At 36.0% G+C, this 22015-nt stretch overlaps 1 protein-coding gene across 3 annotated transcripts in view; it reads left to right on the forward strand.

Annotated features, from left to right (window-relative positions):
- HIF1A (hypoxia inducible factor 1 subunit alpha) overlaps positions 1 to 22015 on the forward strand; it is a 54296-nt gene that overhangs the window by 26879 nt on the left and 5402 nt on the right. For all 3 annotated transcript variants that reach the window (XM_004370926.1, XM_023726262.1, XM_023726261.1), the window contains 8 exons: positions 4295 to 4407; positions 5212 to 5414; positions 10253 to 10359; positions 11673 to 11820; positions 14977 to 15197; positions 16069 to 16355; positions 20970 to 21092; positions 21219 to 21643. In XM_004370926.1, the coding sequence (XP_004370983.1) occupies positions 4295 to 4407; positions 5212 to 5414; positions 10253 to 10359; positions 11673 to 11820; positions 14977 to 15197; positions 16069 to 16355; positions 20970 to 21092; positions 21219 to 21643 (1627 nt within the window). The remainder of the gene's footprint in view (positions 1 to 4294; positions 4408 to 5211; positions 5415 to 10252; positions 10360 to 11672; positions 11821 to 14976; positions 15198 to 16068; positions 16356 to 20969; positions 21093 to 21218; positions 21644 to 22015) is intronic.

Consider the following 22015-nt stretch of genomic DNA (forward strand, 5'->3'; position numbering starts at 1 on the left):
GTAAAAGCTGTCAAAATTAATATAAAAATAAATAAAAATTAGGACCAAGGGAATCAGAAGTTAAAATGCAACTTTAAGACAAGGGGAAATCATGGTATAGATGACAGGTATTAGGATTTTAGACAGATATTAAAGTCAAGGTGCCAGGTCGGGTGCAAGCTTTCTAAAGGCCTAAGGGGAGGAAAAAGTAAGTTCACCAGAATTTAAAGAGTATACAAAAAAACCCAAATCCGTTGCCCCTGCATTGATTCCGACTCACAGTGACTCTGTAGGACAGAGTAGAACTTCCCCATAGGGTTTCCAAGGCTGTAAATCTTTATGGAAGCAGTCTGCCACGTCTTTCTCTTGTGGAGCAGCTTGTAGGTCCCAGCCACCGACTTTGCGGTTAATAGCTGAGTGCTTTAACCATTGTGCCACCAGGGCTTCTTTAAAGAGTAAAATAACTACTAATTGTTTGAAGTAATCAGATGTTCTAAGATTTTTGGAAACTACCTCTTGAATTATGAACAAATTTTATTTAGCAAATAAAAGTCTTTTCACACTATGCCTTCTTACACAGAGCGTACTGATCATAATTTAACCTTTCTTTCACAACTGAAAGTTACCATGATGAAAATTTGTTATTATGCTCTGCAGCTGTACTTTGCTGTTCTCCAATTTAAGTACATAAGTTTGTTTGCTTCTATATTAAACAATCTCAAGTTTACAGTACTTCTTGAATAATTTTTTATGGTTTTCATTTTCATTACATCTCATTTATAACAAAACAATTAAAACCTCCATGGAGAGATTAAGGAGCCCTGGTGGCCCAGTGGTTAAAGTGCTTGGCTGCTAATCAAAAGGTTCACAGTCCAAATTGACCAGCTGCTCCATGGGAGAAAGCCATGGCAGTCTGCTTCTGTAAAGATTACAGCCTTGGAAACTGTATAGGGCAGTTCTACTCAGTCCTATAGGGTTGCTATGAGTTGGATCGACTCAACAGCGATGAGTTATGGAGAGATTTCTCTGGGCCAGGGCACTATTCTCTGCATTTTATATGCCTTCACTCCTTTATTCCTCATGTAAACCCTGTAAAGTTATTGTTACTATTTCTGTGTTACAGATGAGGACACTGAGGCACAGAGAATTTTTGAGTAACTTGCCTAAGATTACTTGGTTTATAAGGGGCAGAGCTTGGGTTGAACTGAGATGACTGGCTCCAGAGTCCACACATTAGTATTTAGAGCTGTTTTCATGTTACTGAACTATCACTACATTTCACTGACATTTTCCACCCTGTCAATAGGAGCCCTCTTCTTTTTTTTTTAATTTCATACGGTGTATTTACTGTGAACTTGGAAAACAAATGCAGTTTGTACTTAATTAGAATTCAGTATAAAAGATGAGTGAATACACTCTGAGCAATGACCTAAGTGGGTTGTCAATGAGTTTACTATATGAATTTCAGTGTTTAGACTTTGAGGTGTTTATTGGCTACTCAGTGCTTCCTGTAGCTCAGGACTTTCTAAGTAGGTGAGGATGCTACATAGGTGAGGTATTTTTCAGTTTAAGAGACAGAGTAACTATTGAGAAAAATAGAAATATATAATAAAAACAGACAATGTGTACATTATGTTGATCTGTTTGAAAAGGAAAAAAATATTAACTCATGAAGTTTATTTTTCATCTTTGTTACTTAATTGACTTTATTAAATGAAAGAACAGTGCTTATTAGTTTATTGAATTACTTTAGAACTCTTCGTATTACAGGATTACCTTCTTTTGCAGTTGGTACAACTGAACAGGCAGCTAAGAATTTTATAAGTGTTTCATATCTAGAAATTTTAAGTTCCTAGTTTAGAAAATAAGGATTCTTATTAATATTTTAACCTTTTTGATGTTTCATAAATTTTTATGCTTTATGCAAACTTATCTTATGAAGAGCTTTGTGAGCCATTCAGTCCTATGAAGAAGATTTAGCCCACAGGCCATAGTTTACTGGTTCTTGGGCTAGACTATAAATGGATGGATATTAGGAAGTCTTTTTTGATTGGGTAATAGTGTTAATGTATTCTAAATTAGATATAGTCTACTTAATATGGTTTAAATGTATGTTTTGAACCAAAATGTTCTTTTTTAATAGCACATGAACATTTTTTGAAAGAATTCCTAATGTAGTTAATGGATTTTTGATGTTTTGCTAGGAAACTAAATTGCAGATACTCACTTTTAGAAAAGAAGGGCTGCTGCAAAGTGTCACATTTTAATGATACTCTAAGTGTGTTTACACAACATAGTCATTCTTTCATTTAAATTCTAAAAAGATGCTTTAGACTTTTAAAAATTACTACAAAATGTGATTTATTTTTAGAGAACTTAAAATTTATTTCTTTTAAAATTTTTCTCATTTGGAAAATACTAGTGCTTTTCAATTACATTTTTTTTTTTAAATTTGTCTGGGTGCCTCCATTTTAAAGGCCTTGGGCTTCCAGAGGGCCAGTTCAAGTTTAGTTATGAAGGACTGAAAATACCTCAAGGAGTTTATGTGTGGGTTTCTACTGCCACCACTCCCATCACCACCACCACCACCACACACAAATATCTACTCCCACCACCAAGACTAGTATGGTTCTTTTGGCATCTTTTTAAAATCCACACTGGAATGATTCTAGAGAAGGCAAATTCAGTCCTTATTTAAGTAGACCTAAATAACTTGCATCAACACCAGGATTGCCCTCAACTTCCCTAGTTCCGTTATTAAATATGAGTATGAACATCTTCCTCAAGAGTCCAGCATTTCTAGTTAACCATGCCTAAATTTAAACTTAGGTTTGTTTGTTTTCCATATTAACACTTTTCTTTCAGTATACTAGCCTTAAAATCTCCAGATCTTTTTGGTTTCTTTCCTCCCTTATTTCCATCAGTTTTCAAGTTTTATAGATTCTACCTCTTCGTTTGTCTTCTGCCACCCTTATTTTCATTCCTACTACTGGTATTGGCTCAGCCCCTCATTACCATAACTATTCTAATTCTAACACATTCCTGCTAAGTTATTACTTTAGTTCCTGATTGTACTTCCTAACGTGCCTCTCAGCTCAACATTTTTAGAGGCTCCATGTTGTATATTTAAGGCTGAACTCCTCAGTTTGGCATCCAAGGTCCTCCCTAGTTATAGCCCTAGCCTTCCCTTCTAACTTTGTCTTACAATTTATTCTGCAACCAGACGGTACTGTATTCCCCAAATATGTGCTATTTTTCTCCCTCCATGCTTTTCATTCTCTTCCTTCTGGCTGGAATACCCTTCTAACCTATTTATTTCTACTTGAAATTCTAATGTTCCTTTTTCAAAGAAGCCTTCTTGGTTCCCTCTAACTAAAAGTTATTGTTCTAGTTTCTCTCTGTCCTTCTTTTAAAGCATTCTTATTTAAGTCTTGGGGCACTTACTTGGGACTGTTTTGTTGTTGTTGGCCTTATAACTACATTGACTAAATTTTTAACTTCTCCAGGGCAGACAGTGTGTCTTACTCATTTTTGTATAACCTGCAATATCTAGTCCAGGCCCTAAATAATGAATGATTTTCTATTTGTTTTGAACCAGTCTGGCCAGTGAAGATAACAAATCAAATTGCTATTTGCTTACTCACTTGAGTGTAATCTCATTTTTTAGTTACATGAGGTTTGGAATGGGAGTGAACAGACTTGAATTTATTTAATTCTGACTTTGCTTTATTTTTGTAGCTTTTTATAAGTCATACAGTATAATTTTTTTTCCTAGTAACAAAGTAGAAATAATATAATTGCCTGCCTGCTTTACAGGGAGATTTAAGGGAAAGTCAGATATTTAAAAATGCGATTTGCTATTAAAAAGGGATTTGCTGTCTTAAAAGTTCAATAAATATATGGAGTGCGTATTACAAATTGTACTAACACGTTTACTATAGGATAGGATGAGTTTGCCGAAGCTGTCTTTTGGGCTATACATTGATAACACAGTTATAGGGTGAATTTATAGCATATTAATATTTCCTTAGTAGTTTGACCAGGTTTACTGGCTTGAATGTGAAATGATTAACTGTTATCCCAAATTATGGATTCTCCTCCCATCAGCTCAGGAAATCAGCTCAGGAAGTCATGAACCACTGTTAATGGTTGGAGTTTGTCAGATGTATTGGAGTGGGAAAAAAGGGTGTGAATCACTGTGTTCATGCCGAGAAATTTAACTGAAATAGCACCTAGGGACTGAGCATTTTGCAACTCTTACTATAACAAACTTGTATAGGTAATTTTAAACTTTATTTCTTGCCCTTTCATTAAGGCCCTGTGAAAAAGGGTAAAGAGCAAAACACACAACGAAGCTTTTTTCTCAGAATGAAGTGTACCCTAACTAGCCGGGGGAGAACTATGAACATAAAGTCTGCAACATGGAAGGTAAATAAGAATGATTTATGAGTGTTAATATATTTGATTTAGAGATAAATTCATACATCTTGACATTGCTAGTATTAAGATATCATTAGAATTGTGGGGGAACACTTAACAGTTGTCCTTGGCATTTGCAGATTTAACATTTGAACTTTCAACTAATCTGTGTGTGGTTCCCCAAAATCCAAAACAGCGTAGAAGAACAAAATTCTAGGAAAGCATGCTTCAAACATAAATCTAAAAAAGAAATAAATAAAATTAATTGATTGACCAAAACCAAAAATAAAGGAATTTGTGTGAAAATTTTCGTGTTCATAAAGCTTATGCTTTAGAAAATTTAGTATTGAAGTCTGATCTCATACTTACCTACTGCATTCCTTTCCTTATAGTACTTAATGATTTAGTTCAAATGTCTTTCTAGTTCCTTTCCTTCCCGAAACAGCATCTACTGTGAAAGTAACTACCACTTCTTTGCTCACTGTTGAAACATGGTCATCAGAGTAAGAAATAATCCCCAAGCAGCTATGATGATTATATGAATGAAAAGGCAGCCCAGACTTGTATAAGGGGAATTTTTAAAAAAGTAATCTACCATATTGGAAATCTACAGTACTGGGGGAGTGGTATGTCAAGGGTGGTATCAAAGGGAAAACATTTATTGATTATCAAAATATTTAGTAGTTATGGTAATGTCAGTGAATTTTATTAAAGCTTACTTTCCACGTCAGACTCAACTACTTATCTCTGCCTTTTGTTTTTTTCTAGCATTATAAATACTTAAAAAAAATTTTTTTTCATCTGCAATCACAGGTACTTCATTGCACAGGCCATATTCATGTATACGATACTAACAGTAACCAGTCTCAGTGCGGGTATAAGAAACCACCTATGACATGTTTGGTGCTGATATGTGAACCTATTCCTCATCCATCAAATATTGAAGTTCCTTTAGATAGCAAGACTTTTCTCAGTCGTCATAGCCTGGACATGAAATTTTCTTATTGTGATGAAAGGTAAATTAGATATAAAATATAATTTGACATTTTTAGTTTGTCTACAGCATTTTTTAATATTCACTGTAGTAAAGATTCAGTAGTAAATTGTACACTTCCTTCCACTAAGCTGGAGCTCAGTAATATTGTATTAACTTTGTAAATTAAGTCAGCCACATTTATGAACACTTAATATGTATAAGTAACTATCAGGTACTATACAAAAATTATTAACATGAGTTTTCTTTTTCCTTTAAGGGTTCTATATATTTAAAGAGGGAAAGTAAATACATTTCAAAAGCATTCAGTGCACATTCTGAGGAAGGATAGATTTGGTTTTGGTTATTGGCTAAAAGGGAAGTTTTTGGTCATCTCTTCACCCTACACATTTTCCCTGAGGAGTTTCATCCCTGCCCATGGTTTCTATTGCCATTTCCCAAATCTATATCTCTAGCTACTTTCTATCCAGATATTCTTCTGTATTATAAACTAAATATCTCTGTAACTGAACTGCTGCTCTGCAAGAGCATCATCATCAAAAACTGTTTTTCTTCATATATTCTCTATTGTGGTTAATAACACTACTGTAGACACATTACCCTAGCAAACATTTGGCAGTTATCTTTAACTTTTCTTTTACCCTCATTGCCTACACCAGTTGGTCTCTAACTCTTAGAGATGGTATCTACTAAATATCTCTTGATCCATTCCTGTCTTTGCACCCTTTCACTCCTGCCATTACATTCTTCAGCTCATTATTACTTTTGCTGAACTGTTGCTATAGTCTTTTTTTTTTTCTTTTTCTTTTTTAATTAATTAATTTATTTTTTATTGTACTTCAGGTGAAGGCTTATAGAACAAATAGTTTCTCATGAAACAGAAGTACACATGTTGTTTTATGACATTGGTTAACAACCCCACAACGTATCAACTCTCTAACTTCTCAACCTTTTTTTTTTTTTGGTGAAAATACACATAGCCAAAGATACACCATTTCAAAAATTTCTACATGCACAGTTCAGTGACATTGACTACGCTCTTCGAATTGTGCTGTTATTCTCACTTAAGATGAAGGCTTACAGATGAACTGTTGCTATAGTCTTGTGAGCTGTCTCTCTGCTAACAGAGTTGTGCCCTTTTAATCTCTCATCCAGGTTGCCAGAAAGGGGACTTCCAAATGTGAAAACCAGATCATGTTATTCTTATGCTTCAGTTGCCCCCCTTCATCTTCACACATAAAACTTTTGATTATAAAAATATTATAGGTGGGTAGGAGATTTTTGTCAAAAGAAGATGTGCATTTTAAAAAGATGAAAGAAAAACAGACCTAAGCAATCAAATCTAAACTTAGCATGGCAAACAAAGATACAATCTAACCCCTCTCTACTTCTCCAAATTAATCATAAAGAGAGGGGCCTCTTCATGGTCCCCCTTCTCCTAATCTGGCCTCCAACACCCTATAATCAGAGAGCTTCCCATGTGTATTAATATCTCAGTGCCTTTGCATATACTTTCCCACTTTGCAATGAGGTTTTCTTTACCTCTTAACACATATTTACCCAGAAGCCACCTACAACATCTACAGCTCCTTTGTGGAGCTTTCCTTATTCCTTCAAAAAGAAACTACACTGTTCCTTGGACTTAACTTTTGTCACAGCACTTATTCTACTATTATAATTATTTGCTTACTTGTCCCATTTTCACTATAAAGGAGTATAACATAGTAATTAAAAGCATAGATTCGGTAGCCAGACTGCTGAATCCATACTCTGCTGTCTAAATTCAAATGATTTTGGACACATCAGTTTTTCTCTTTAAGCATCAGTTTCTTCATCATCAGTAGCATTTACTATATAAGGTTAACCTGAAGATTTTATGAGAAAACTTAGCTGTAGTGTAAAGTGGACAATAATCCCCCACTCCATTGGACAAGGAAATGTGACAGATCATTGGCTTTGGAATCAGGATTCAGACCTGGTACTTACAGTGTGGCCTTGTCCTTGGTACTTGGTTGTTCGAAATCTCACTTATCTATAAAATAGGGATTACACCTCAAAAGGCTGTTGTGAGGATTAAAGGGGTTTGGAGAGTGCCTAGTGTATACAGTGAATGCTTCATTACTAATGTCAATTTTTAGAAAAATGAAGATAGAAAAGCTAAAAAGTATTTTATGGTGGTTCACTGCCAGTATTCATGTGATTATATGATAGAACAGAGATTCTCAGCCTTTTTTGAGGGATTATTTTTATAATTTACTTGAAATTACCAAGTATAAGGGTAAGGTGGGAAGAAAGGAAAATGAAGGAGCTAAAATGAGAAAAGGAGAACAGGAATAACATCTTCCATTGGTTATATCAGAAAATTAGCAAAATGATCACAACAGAGGAATCAGAGTGAAGACAGCCGGTTCAGAGATCAAATACAGTCTTGAGTTTGACCATTAGACATCATTTTCTGGTTAGAGCTCTTTGTAGTAACTTCTCACATCTATAACCCCTGAGAACCAGGATATAGGAAAAAAAATGCCCAGTTTTAAGAAAATCTAACTTACCTATCTTCTAACATATAAAAAAAATCCCACAAGCAGCTATTTAGTTACTGTACTGAGTAATTTACACTTACTCATTCAACACATTTATTTGATCAGGTATGTTCATGACACTAACTTGTACTACAGTAGAAACAAAGTCCCTGTTACCATGAATGGTATACAGTATAGTTGTGTTTTTTGGGCACGTAATACATTATGTATTTTTTTTCTTTGTACCAAAGGTTTCCTAGTCCATTAAAAACACTTTTCGAACAAATTTTTTGAAGCCTACCACCCCTTTTTTGTTATAGAATATAAACTATGTAATTTTCTCAAGTTAAATTAACTTTACCTTTCTTCCTCAAATATGAATAAAATTGACATTCTAGGAAAATGTATTCTGTTTATATTTGACTTCTTGAATTCCTTAGTGATAGATATACACCAGATTGAGAAGCACTGATTGACATCTGATTAAATCAAAGCTTCTTAACGTGACCTATGAGGTACTCACTAATCTGACCCTCCTGCCTACTTCTCCACCCTCATCTCTCTCCACTCCCTACTTAACACTTTGCCCCTGCCAACCACATCAGACTCTTTGTTACCTGTACAATATCAAGCATGTTCTCACCTCTGTCTCTGCTTGTGGTGTACCTTCTTCCTGAAATGCTTTTGCCTTCTTTTTGGCTCTCTTCTATACTCAACTCTGTCTCCTATTAGAAGCTGTTCCTCACTCCGTCACTCCTGTTGATAGGGGTGGCCCCTTTGATTCCTACACGGATTTCCCATCACTGCACTTACCACATTGTTTCATAAGTACTGTGGAAAGTGTACCAGGTGAGCCACATGTTTGGTTCGAAGACCATGTTTTGTCTATATTTTCACGCCTAGAACAATGCCAGGCACACATAGGCATATAAATGTTTGAATAGTGAAAAAAAATGTTAATTCCATAGGAATTTTATTTAAATGTGTAACCTATAAGAACAATTAAAATGATTTTTAAGACAAAATTTAAAGAAATAAGACTTTTTTAAAAATAATATTTTACTTTGTAATGCTGCCACCTAGTGTTGATGTGTTTTGGTATATCCTTTTGTAGAGAACTCAAGATCAAGAGTTTTGTCCTGGGTTTTTACAAGTCAGCTTTCTGTTTATCTATATATTTACTTATTTTGGAATAAATTATGGTAGATCTTGTCTTGCAGTGTGACAATACAAGCAGTATTACTTTTATACCTTTCTTAGAAGAAGGATATCTTCTGTATGTGCCTTCTGTAGTTAGTTAGTTTTAGGGGTTTTTGTTTTGTTTTGTTTTTGGAGGGGACCCAGTATACTGTGTAACTTTTGCTTTGTACCTCAGTTAGTAAGTCCTTTGAAATCTAAAGGCAGAAGAATCTAAAACCTTAACCCGTATTTTCCTCCCAGAAAGGCTTTAAAAGAGAACATTTCTGTTTAACATGGTGCTGAGACAGCTTTCTCTTTCTCATGAAGTGAGTTCCATTTCATACTGTGGTTACAGAGAATAATAAGATCTAATCTGTGTCATAAAGGAACTTCCAGGGAACTGGAGGAAATGACTGAATTACTTTCCAGTTAGTTCATTTTTAATTTGATATCATTGTTGCATTTAAAATGAATTCCCATAATCTCATGTACTTAGTTTCAAAAACTAAGTACAAGAGCACCTTCTGATACCAACATTATAGGTATTCTTTTAGGTATCATATAGTGTGATACTCTTTGGTTGATGATAATAGGATTTTGTGGTGCATACTGATCCCCTAAAGAACTTAAAAATTATTATGTAAGAATATGGTTTCATGGAAAAATAATGCCATAGACTTAATCTATATTTTAAGTTAAATGTCAGTGATTACCTTTATAATTTTCATTATTTAATTTAACAATATATTTATTAATATCCTGCCTTGTTACCAAAAGTATGTACAATAAGAAAATAAAAATATGCAACATGTTTGGGTGAAGGGATTAAAAGGGTCAAATAGCAGGATGAATCCAGAGGACTTTCAGAAATGCATGGTGCTGTAAGATCCTACAGAGTTAGTTACTAAAGGTGAAATGTAAATTTATTCTAAGCAAAGAAGGAAGCTGATTTATTTTTGAAAATTTCCTTTTTCCATAAAATTAATACATATCAGTTGCCCTGGAGAAGCAAAGTTTTTCTCTACCAGTTAGTCTCTGATTTATTTTTTTATTTACAATTTTACTTAACAGAATTAATGAATTACTGAATTAACAGGATATGAGCCAGAAGAACTTTTGGCTCATTCAGTTTATGATGACTTACTTTCTTACTTAACAGAATTACTGAATTGATGGGATATGAGCCAGAAGAACTTTTGGGTCGCTCAATTTATGAATATTATCACGCTTTGGACTCGGATCATCTGACCAAAACTCATCATGATAGTAAGTACAGTGAGGAACTTATGCATCTTTTAATTACTGAACTCTTGCAGTCTCTTTACTGCTTGATTATATATCTAACTTTTGGGTTAAACTTAACCAGTCTTTCTAGACTAAATATCTTAACAGACCTTTTCATAAGGGATCTTGACCATTAAATGTATTTTGTGTGTTTGTTACAACAAATACCAGCTTTATTAGAAGCACTTAATATATATAAAACTTTCCTGGCATTTTAAATACAAAGACTCAGAAAACAAAATACTATAGCTTCATTTTCAGAATCCATACCTAAATACTCAAAACAGTGGTTGACACAAAGAAGGTACCCAGAAAATGTTGAATGAATGCACAAGTGGTAACAAGTGCCCTTGACATAAGATACGATTCTGAATTTTGCCAAAATAAATCATGTTAAAAGTTTTACTTTGGGATTTTCTCACTTGACGGTTAACCTACACCTAAACATGACTTCACAATATGATTGGGGATGCATGAGTGTCACTGAGTTAGTGTGATTAGTGTTGAACTGCAGGGTGTGCTCAAGTCTGCAGTCGGGGCCCAAATACTCATGATAATATCATCATTACTATTTACCCAGTACTTTCTCCTAGATAGAGCCCCTGGGTAGTGCAAACAGTTAACACGCTTGGCCGTTAACTGAAAGGCTGGTGGTTTGAGTGTACCCAGGGACACCTCGGAAGAAAGTCCTGGCGAGCTATTTCTGAAAAATCAGCCACTGAAAACCATGTGGAACACAGTTCTGCTCTGATACACATGGGGTTTCCATGAGTCAGAATCGACTAAATGGCAGATGGTACTGGTTCTCCTGAATAAATAATTTAGATTGCCTAAATGGCCAAAAGACTTCAGCATGCTATCAGTTTATATTCAGATATGCTAGCACAACTATTAGAAGTGTCTTTAGTTCTCTGGAAACTATAGCAGGAATGTAAGGAAATAATAGCAGTACCACTTTTCTCAGTATTCTTTGTGGAATCAAGGTTATTCATCATTCTCTAGCCTTTCTGACACGTACTTTCAACATAAGTCATTCAGGAAATTTTAGTCACTGCTGTCCCTCTTTCCTGGCTTTTGTTTTATTTAAAGTGAAGACTGGGGGGTTAGAAGAAGGAAATGGGTACATTTTTATCTATGTTGGGTATTTTCTCTGAATTTAAAGTTAAAACTGATTCCTTTAAAATAAACATTTCTCTCTTTTTCTAAAACAATGATCAACATTCAGCATCCATTACTTTGACTGAAAATTCACAGTTATTTTCTCTGCAAGACTTTTTTTTCCTTTTCGCTCCTAGTGTTTACTAAAGGACAAGTCACCACAGGACAGTACAGGATGCTTGCCAAAAGAGGTGGATATGTCTGGGTTGAAACTCAAGCAACCGTTATATACAACACTAAGAATTCTCAACCACAATGTATTGTATGTGTAAATTATGTTGTGAGGTAAGCCTGGAAAATGAACCTTTTTTTTTTAAAGGACTAATCTTTTTTTTGGATATTCTATTCTTTTATTAACACTTCAGGGAGGTCTTTTGCAGCAGTTCTGCCCAATGCAATACGTCGTTTGATTTCTTGATTGCTGCTTCCATGGGCATTGATTGTGGATCCAAGTAAAATGAAATTCTTGACAACTTCAGTCTTTTCTCCATTTATCGTGATGTTGCTTATTGGTCATTGTGAGGATTTTTGTTTTCTTTATGTTGAAGTGTAATCCATACTGAAGGCTGTATGTTTTAAAGTGTTAAAAAGCAAAGATGTCACTTTGAGGACTAAGGTGCATCTGACCCAAGCCATGGTATTTTCCATCGCCTCATATGCATGAGAAAGCTGGACAATGAATAAGGAAGACTGAAGAAGAATTGATGCCTTTGAATTATGGTGTTGGCGAAGAATATTGAACATACCATTGCCTGCCAGAAGAATAGACAAATCTGTCTTGGAAGAAGTACAGCCAAGAATTCTTAGAAGCAAGGATGGCAAGACTTCATCTCACGTATTCCGGACACGTTATCAGAAGGGACCAATTTCTGGAGAAAGACGTCATGCTTGGTAAAGTAGAAGGTCAGCGAAAAAGAGCAAAGACCTTCAACAAGATGGATTGACACAGTGGCTGCAACGATGGGCTCAAACATAGCAACAGTTGTGAGGATGGCACAAGACCAGGCAGCGTTTTGTTCCGTTGTACATGGGTTCACTGTGAGTTGGAACCGACTCAACAGCACCTAATAATAATATTTTTTTTATAGGAAGTAAGATTCGAAACATTAAATGAATTTTATTTTACTCCCTTATTTCTACCTATTATGATTTTCAGTACTCTGACCTAGGTTTCCAGGACAGCTATTTTATAGTGATTCCACTAAATATTATCAGTAGCTGTCTGTCCCCATCCTTTCTCCCCCATCTTAAAAGGGCCTTGAAAAAGATACCAGATCTATGAATTAATTTGCTCTTGTCATACAGCTGTGAGCATATACTATCTCAAAGCAGCTGTGGTATTTGTATAGGAAGAATATCAGCCTTTGGAACCAGAAGAATTAGGTTTGTGCCCTAGTTCTGCCACTCATTAGCTCTGTGACCTTGGGGATATCTCCTCATTTCTCTGAATTTCATCTATATAGGAGAGATGATAATACTTACCTCAAAAGGTTAAATGAGGATTAACTGAAATTCAGTGTGAGATATGGAAGGGATGTTTGATACGACACATGGCTCTTATATATTCATAAACTCTTCTCTCAGTTCATTGGCTTGTGAATATTATAGACATCTTAAATTAAACTTTAATCTATTTCAGTAGGCTTCAAATTGATCTCTCTAGTCCATCTTCCACATTACCACCAGGCTGAGCTTTCATGGATCTGAATCATCTCATTTTCCTTAGAATTTTTTAAAGATCCTTTATCACCTCCAAGGTAAACCCCTGTCTACTTGCATAGCATCATTTCTTGTCATTTTTCCCATACTCCCATGCTTTTCCTAGATTTAGCCCTCCCTCTAAAATTTATGGCCACCCTTCTTGGGAAGATTTTGGTTATTTATTTTTATTTTTGTCACTTCTGAAACCATCCTTTAATATTTTAATATCAGTGCCAAAGACTTTTGTGATTTTACCATTATGTAAGAATCCCCCACTTGGAATGCGCTTCTCTTCACCCTTCTGCCTAACAAATCCTACTCAAGCCCAAGTTTCAGCTTAACGGTTGTGTTAACCTCTCTGTGAAGCAAGCCTTCTCTACTTGAGCAATTATCACATTGTATTTTAATTGTTTGCACATCCACTTTCACATTAGGTTATAAACATCTGGAGGGTAAGGGTTGGGTATTTTACTTTTTGTTCATTTGATATTTATTGATTAAAGGAGCAATAAAAGACACATTTAAGCCGTCATCCCTCTTCAACTTTATCTATAGATAGTATCACCATTATCATTTTCCTACTAGCAGAGAAAATATGGCACCCCTCTTAGAAAGATCTTGGTCATTTATCTGTATATTTTCATATTCTAAGACCATTTTTAAGTCATGCCTCAAATCATGCCAGAGTTCTTTTGCGCCAATCCCATTTTATGTGAGTCAGCACAGAAATTCTGAAGATCTTTTTGTGTGTTTCATGGACTTGACTGTTTCATTTCTACCACTCTTCCTGAACGGATATCTGAAGTTTCTTAATTGAAATTATTCAGTCAATATTGAATACTCTTTGGCATCTAGGGTCTTAAAAGCTAGCCAGCAACCATCTAAGATGCATCAGTTGGTCCCAAACCACCTGGAGCAAAGGAGAATGAATAACACCAAAGACACAAGGAAAGTATTAGCCCAAGAGACAGAAAGGGCCACATAAACCAGAGACTGCATTAGCCTGAGACAAGAAGAACTAGATGGTGCCTGGCTACCACCAATGACCGCCCTGACATGGAACGCAACAGAGAGTCCCTGACGGAGCAGGAGAAAACTGGGGTGCAGAACTCAAATTTTAGTAAAAAGACTAGACTCAATGGTCTGACTGAGACTGGAGGGACCCCGGAAGACATGGCCCCCGGACTCTCTGTTAGCCCAAAACTAAAACCATTCCCAAGGCCAACTCTTCAGACAAAGATTAGACTGGCCTATGGGACATAAAAGGATACTGATGAAGAGTGTGCTTCTTAGCTCAAGTAGATACATGAAGCTAAAAGGCAGCTCCTGTCTAGAGGCAAGATGAGAAGGCAGAGAGAGGGTCAGGAGCTGGTTGAATGGACATAGGAAATCCGGGGTGGAAAGGAGGAGTGTGCTGTCACAGTATAGGGAGAGAAACTAGGGTCACATAACAATGTATGTGTAAATTTTTGTATGAGAAACTAACTTGAATTGTAAACTTTCACTTAAAGCACAACAATTCAAAAAAAAAATTTGAATACTCTTGTAGTGTAGTGTGAATTTTATTAGGTCTTTATTTCTTATTGATACTTTAAATTCTAAATGTGACAAAGTAGGCGTGAGAGGTTATAGGGTCTTAAAATGTTCTTTTCATAAAACAATTTTTTAAGGAGATAGTTACCACTCTCCCCATTGTATCAAGTGCTCATTTAAGAATTATTAATCTCTCTTTTTTAACAGTGGTATAATTCAGCACGACTTGATTTTCTCCCTTCAACAAACAGAATGTGTCCTCAAACCTGTTGAGTCTTCAGATATGAAAATGACTCAGCTATTCACCAAAGTTGAATCAGAAGATACAAGTAGTCTCTTTGATAAACTTAAGAAGGAACCTGATGCTTTAACTTTGCTGGCCCCAGCTGCTGGAGACACAATCATATCTTTAGATTTTGGTGGCAATGGTGGGTATTTATTTTGTTAATCTCCTAAACTATAAGTGTTGCTTCAGGCACCATTTTAACTGAATTTTACTCTGACATATTTTGTTTGTAGTCATTTGGACATTATGGTCTTACACGTTTCGTTTTTCATAATCTTGAAAGTATTTGCTTAAATATCTTTGCCCTGCAATTTCTCTGCATTCCTGCTCTTGTCACGTTGTTGGAAATTGTCTTCAAAGTGTCTAAGGTATTTCTTCTTCCTGCTTTTATTCTTCCAAGTTCTGCTACTTCTATATCCTGATGTTATATTTTCTCCACAATTTAGCAATTTAGTTATAGTATAACAGGTATTGTTACATTAAGGATATATAAGCAGAGTCATACCGTACCATCAGACTTTACAAATGAACACCATAATTTCAAACTAGGTTAAATGTTTATACAAGGAATGAAAAGGTCAGAATTGCAGGTCTCTTATGCCATATAGAATAATTTTTACCAGTTGCTGTTAAGGCAGTTCTGACTCATGGCAACCCCATGTGTCAAAGTAGAACTCTGTTCCATAGGATTTTCAACGGCTGATTTTTTGGAAGTTGATTGGCAGGCCTTCTGAGATGCCTCTGAGTGGACTTGAACCTCCAACCTTTCAGTTAGCAGCCAAGCGTGTTAACCGTTTACACCACCCAGGGACTCTGTATAGAATAATATGAGTTGCCAATAGTGGATTGGAAAGAAAACTCAGAATTATGGTTATCCCGTAATACATGTAAACTTTGATTAACATTTTTGTTGTTTAAGTGAACTAGGCAAACCTTTTGTAAAAAGGGACATAAATTTTTATATATGTTAAAATCTAGATATTCTTTAAATTGATCTTTTTTCTTTCCCACAGACACAGAAACTGATGACCAGCAACTTGAGGAAGTTCCCTTGTATAATGATGTAATGCTCCCCTCATCCAGTGAAAAATTACAGAATATAAATTTGGCAATGTCTCCATTACCTGCCTCTGAAACTCCAAAGCCACTTCGAAGTAGTGCTGACCCTGCACTCAATCAAGAAGTTGCATTAAAATTAGAACCAAATCCAGAGTCGCTGGAACTTTCTTTTACCATGCCCCAGATTCAGGATCAGCCAGCCAGCCCTTCTGATGGAAGCACTAGACAAAGTTCACCAGAGGTAAGTGCTGTGAAATAATAAAAAAAGGATAATTTTCAGGTTTAGTGGTCAGAAATTTATTTGCAAATTTGATTTAAATTTTAATTTGAACCGGGTGTCAAAATTTTGTTTGCACAGATTTTAGCATTTTAAAATGATAAAAGCTATTATAGCCTAACTTAAACCTTAGCACATTTTAAACTCAAAAGTCACGAACATGCAAAGGAACTGGTTTAACATAAATCAAAAGGTAAAACTTATGTTATTTCTCTATATATTTACATCAACAGGACAAAAAAATTCTTGAATTTTAATAACCACTGAGAACAGTGCTGTGTATATCCAAGATATCCCTAAGTCTCTTATCTATTACCATTTGAATTGGAGAACAGTCCAAGTGACAAAAGGTTGATTAGCAAGGTTCAGTTTCCACCACTGTTTTGAAATTCTGGATAAGTATAACATGAAAATGGCAAGCTTTGTACAGAGTAAATACTTAATAACTGATCTTTTTATTCTAGTTCCATTTTGATGTTAATTGCCCTATAAGCACAGTAGTCTAAGGACTAGGGCTGAGCCAAGACTAGAGATGTCACAAAGAGCTCTATTTCTAAATCTAGAATAATCCAATTTCAGAGCCTTCTAAGTTTAAAAATAATGCTCAGGAGTGGGGCAACTTAGATCTGAATGTTATAATTTGGTAAATGAGGCACAAATAAGCTTTAATAAATTGTAAATAATTTTACATTAAATATGTATCGATTAAAACATCTGACAAGTAAGAGTAAAGGATTTGACATCTTACAGGCTTCGAGAGAATATAGCCTATGATCTGGTTGCTTAGTTTACCTAGCATAAAAATGTTACAATGAGGGAAGCAAAATTTTATGCTTAGAACACATAGCCTGTCCACCACTTGTCTGTCAGTTTGTCATACTGTGGTGGCTTGCGTGTTGCTGTGATGCTGGAAGCTATGCCACTGGAACTTCAAATACCAGCAGGATTACTCATGCTGGATAGGTTTTAGTGGAGTTTCCAGAGTAAGACAAACTAGGAAGAAGGACCTAGCAGTCTACTTCTGAAAAAATTGGCCAGTGAAAACCTTATAAATAGTAGAAAATTATCTGATATAGTGCCAGAAGATGAGCCCTTCAGGTTGGAAGGCACTCAAAATATGACTAGGGAAGAGCTGCCTTCTCAAAGTAGAGTCGACCTTAATGACATGGAGGGAGTAAAGCTTTCGAGATCTTCATATGCTGATGTGGCACGACTCAAAATGAGAAGAAATAGCTACAAACATCCGTTAATAATCAGAAGGTGGAATGTACAAAGTATGAATCTAGGAAAATTGGAAATCGTCAAAAATGAAATGGCATGCATAAACATTGATATCCTAGGCATTAGTGAGCTGAAATGGACTGGTATTGGCCATTTTAAATCAGACAATCATATGGTCTACCATGCCGGGAATGACAAAGAGGAATGGTGTTGCATTCATCATCAAAAAGAACATTTCAAGATCTATCCTGAAGTACAGCGCTGTCAGTGATTGGATAATATCCATATGTCTGCAATGAAGACCAGTTAATATGACTGTTATTCAAATTCATACACCAACCACTAATGCCAAAGATGAAGAAATTGAAGATTTTCACCAACTTTCGCAGTTTGAAATTGATCCAATATACAGTCAAGTTGCACTGAGAATCACTGGTGATTGGGATGCAAAAGTTGGAAACAAAGAAAAGGATTGGTAGTTAGAAAATATGGCCTTGGTGATAGAAACGAAGCTGGAGATCACATGATTGAATTTTGCAAGACCAAGGATTTATTCATTGCAAATACCTATTTTCAACAACATAAACGGTGACTGTACACGTGAACTTCGCCAGATGGAATACATAGGAATCAGCTATATCTGTGGGAAGAGACAATGGAGAAGCTCAGTGTCATCCATCAGAACAAGGCCAGGGTCCAGCTGCAGAACAATCAGTTGCTCGTATGCAAGTTCAAGTTGAAGCTGAAGAAAATTAAAACATGTCCACGAGAGCCAAACTACAACTTTGAGTATATCCCACCTAATTTAAGAGACCATCTCAAGTATAAGATTTGATGCATTGAACACTACTGACCAAAGACCACATGAGTTGTGGGATGACATCAAGGACATCATACGTGAAGAAAGTAAAAGGTCATTAAAAAGACAGGAAAGAAAGAAAAGACCAGAATGGATGTCAGAAGAGACTCTGAAACTTGCTCTTCAACAAGCAAATGGTAGCAAAAGCAAATGGAAGAAATGATGAAGTAAAAGAGCTGAACAGAAGATCTCAAGGGTGGCTCAAGAAGACAAAGTAAAGTATAATGAAATGTGCAAAGACTTGGAATTAGAAAACCAGAGGGGAAGACCATACTTGTCATTTCTCAAGCTGAAAGAACTGAAGAAAAAATTCAAACCTCGAGTTAATAATATTGAAGGATTCTACAGGCAAAATAATGAATGACACAGGAAGCATCAAAAGAAGATGGAAGGAATACAGAGTCACTGTACCAAAAAAAAGCATTGGTCAACGTTCAACCATTTCAGGGGGTAGCATATGATCAAGAACCGATGATACTGAAGGAAGAAGTCCAAGCTCTACTGAAGGCATTGGCGAAAAACATGGCTGCAGGAATTGACGGGATATCAATTGGGATGTTTCAGTAAATGGATGCAACACTGGAAGCGCTCATTTGTCTGTGCCAAGAAATTTGGAAGACAGCTACCTGACTTCCAACCGACTGGAAGAGATCCATATTTGTGCCCATTCCAAGGAAAGGTGATCCAACAGAATGTGGAAATTATTGAACAATATCATTAACATTGCAAGTAATATTAATATTACAAGTAAAATTTTCCTGAAGATAATTCAAAAACTGTTGCAGCAGCACATCAACAGGGAACTGCCAGAAATTCAAGCTGAATTCAGAAGGGGATGTGGAATGAGGGATATCATTGCTGATGTCAGATGGATCTTGGCTGAAAGCAGAGAATACCAGAAAATGTTTACCTGTGTTTTATTGACTATGCAAAGGCATTTGACTGTGTGGATCACAACAAATTATTGATAAAATTTCGAAGAATGGGAATTCCAGAACACTTAATTTTGCTCACGCAGAACCTGTACTTAGACCAAGAGGCAGTCATTAGAACAGAACAAGGGGATACAGCGTGGTTTCAAGTCAGGAAAGGTGTACGTTAGGGTTGTATCCTTTCACCATACCTATTCAATCTGTGTGCTGAGCAAATAACTGGAGATGCTGGACTATATGACAAAGAATGTGGTATCAGGATTGGAGGAAGACTCAGCAACCTGCTATATGCAGATGACACAACCTTGCTTGCTGAAAGTGAAGAGGACCTGAAGCACTTACTGATGAAGATCAAAGACTACAGCCTTCAGTATGGATTACACCACAACATAAAGAAAACAAAATTCCTGACAACTGGTCCAATAATCGACATCATGATAAATGAAGAAAATAATTAAAGTTGTCAAGGATTTCATTTTACTTGGATCCACCATCAACACCCATGGAAGCAGCAGTCAAGAAATCAGATGACATTGCACTGGGTGAGTCTGCTGCAGAAGACCACTTACAGTGTTTGAAAGCAAAGATGTCACTTTGAGGACTACAGTGTGCCTGACCCAAGGCGTGGTATCTTCAGTCACCTCATATGCATGTGAAAGCTGGACCGTGAATAAGGAAGACTAAAGAAGAATTGATGCCTTTGAATTATGGTGTTGGAGAAGAATATTGAATATACCATGGACTGCCAGAAGAACGAACAAACCTGTCTTGGAAGAAGTACAACCAGAATGATCCTTAGAAGCAAGGATGGCAAGACTTCGTCTCACCTACTTTGGACATATTATCAGGAGGGACCAGTCCCTGGAGCAGGACATCGTGCTTGTTAAAGTAGAGGGTCAGCGAGAAAGAGGAAGACCCTCAAGGAGATGGATTGACACAGTGGCTGCAACAACAGGCTCAAACATACCAAACGATTGTGAGGATGGCGCAGGACTAGGCAGTGTTTCCATCTGTTGTACATAGGGTCGCTATGAGTTGGTACCAACTCGATGGCACCTAACAAAAACACATAGCCTATAGTTTGTTGGTTATAATTGTTGCCCAGAACTCCTAAAATAGTAGTACGTCCATTAAGGTGAATGCAGGTGAAAAAACCTAAGTCCCCACCCTCACACCCCTGAGTAGCTGTCTTCTCATTACACAGGAAAGCATCTTCTCATTACATAGGAAGATTCCAGTGAGTAAATCCTGTTTATTGGCCAACTAGGTCGCATTGTGAGAGTTGAATTATTAGATAAGCTTTTATTCTTTAGAATAAGCAGGTGAGTATATTTTTTTATCTTAATTTTATAAATTATGTTGTATTATATACAATCTGATGTATGTATCCTGGCCAAATTAGGTAAGTATAAGTTCAAAAATGTAACTTCTCACTAGTTAGATAGAATTTGATCAAAGAGATAGACTATTGTATGCTGTCAGAGATCTTGTTTGAGAATTCTTACAACTAGCAAAACATGGAGGCTTCTTCAGGGAAATTATAAACACGTTTAATTATTTTTACAGCCTAATAGCCCCAGTGAATATTGTTTTGATGTGGACAGTGATATGGTTAATGAATTCAAGTTGGAATTGGTAGAGAAACTTTTCGCTGAAGACACGGAAGCAAAGAATCCATTTTCCACTCAGGTATTTAAACTTGTTTATATTTTATGTTAAATTTTATTAATTTTTAGTCTAAAGTGACTTTGAGTTTAATTTTTCTTTTACAAGGTGTGGCCATTATTAAAAACTCATGCATTTGTTGTTTTAAAGGACACTGATTTAGACTTGGAGATGTTAGCCCCCTACATCCCAATGGATGATGACTTCCAGTTACGTTCATTCGATCAGTTATCACCATTAGAAAGCAGCTCTGCAAGCCCTCAAAGTGCAAGCACAATTTCAGTATTCCAGCAGACTCAAATGCAGGAACCTGCTGTTATCGCCAACACTTCCACTGCCACCACTGATGAATTAAAAACAGTGACAAAAGACGGTATGGAAGACATTAAAATATTGATTGCATCTCCATCTCCTACCCACGTACTTAAAGAAACTACTAGTGCCACAACATCACCATATAGTGATACACAAAGTCGGACAGCCTCACCAAGCAGAGCAGGAAAAGGAGTCATAGAACAGACAGAAAAATCTCATCCAAGAAGCCCTAACCTGTTATCTGTCACTTTGAGTCAAAGGTATTTATATATCATAACATTTAAGTTACAGTTCTGTTACTATTTCTGAGACAATGTGTGTGATAGTGAATTATTTCCATACATACAGCAAACTATCTGATCTGTCAGCTTTAAGGAACATAAAATTGACATGCAAATCTTGAACTTAAAACAAGCACTCAGAAACGGTCTCCTAAATTAGATTTTGTATTTATTTTCTCTAAAGTAATCATATCACCTGTCTAAGTGTAGGAGGTGGGAGGGTCTTCTGATAACCTTTAAAAATAAAATGCAGTGAAGATTATATGGGAACTCTCGGACTCTCTGCACAATTTTTTCTGTAAACTTAAAATTGCTCTTAAAAAAGTGTATATATATATATATATATATATA

This window comes from Trichechus manatus, unplaced genomic scaffold (genome assembly GCF_000243295.1).
Source record: "Trichechus manatus latirostris isolate Lorelei unplaced genomic scaffold, TriManLat1.0 scaffold00010, whole genome shotgun sequence".
Taxonomy (NCBI): Eukaryota; Metazoa; Chordata; class Mammalia; order Sirenia; family Trichechidae; genus Trichechus; species Trichechus manatus.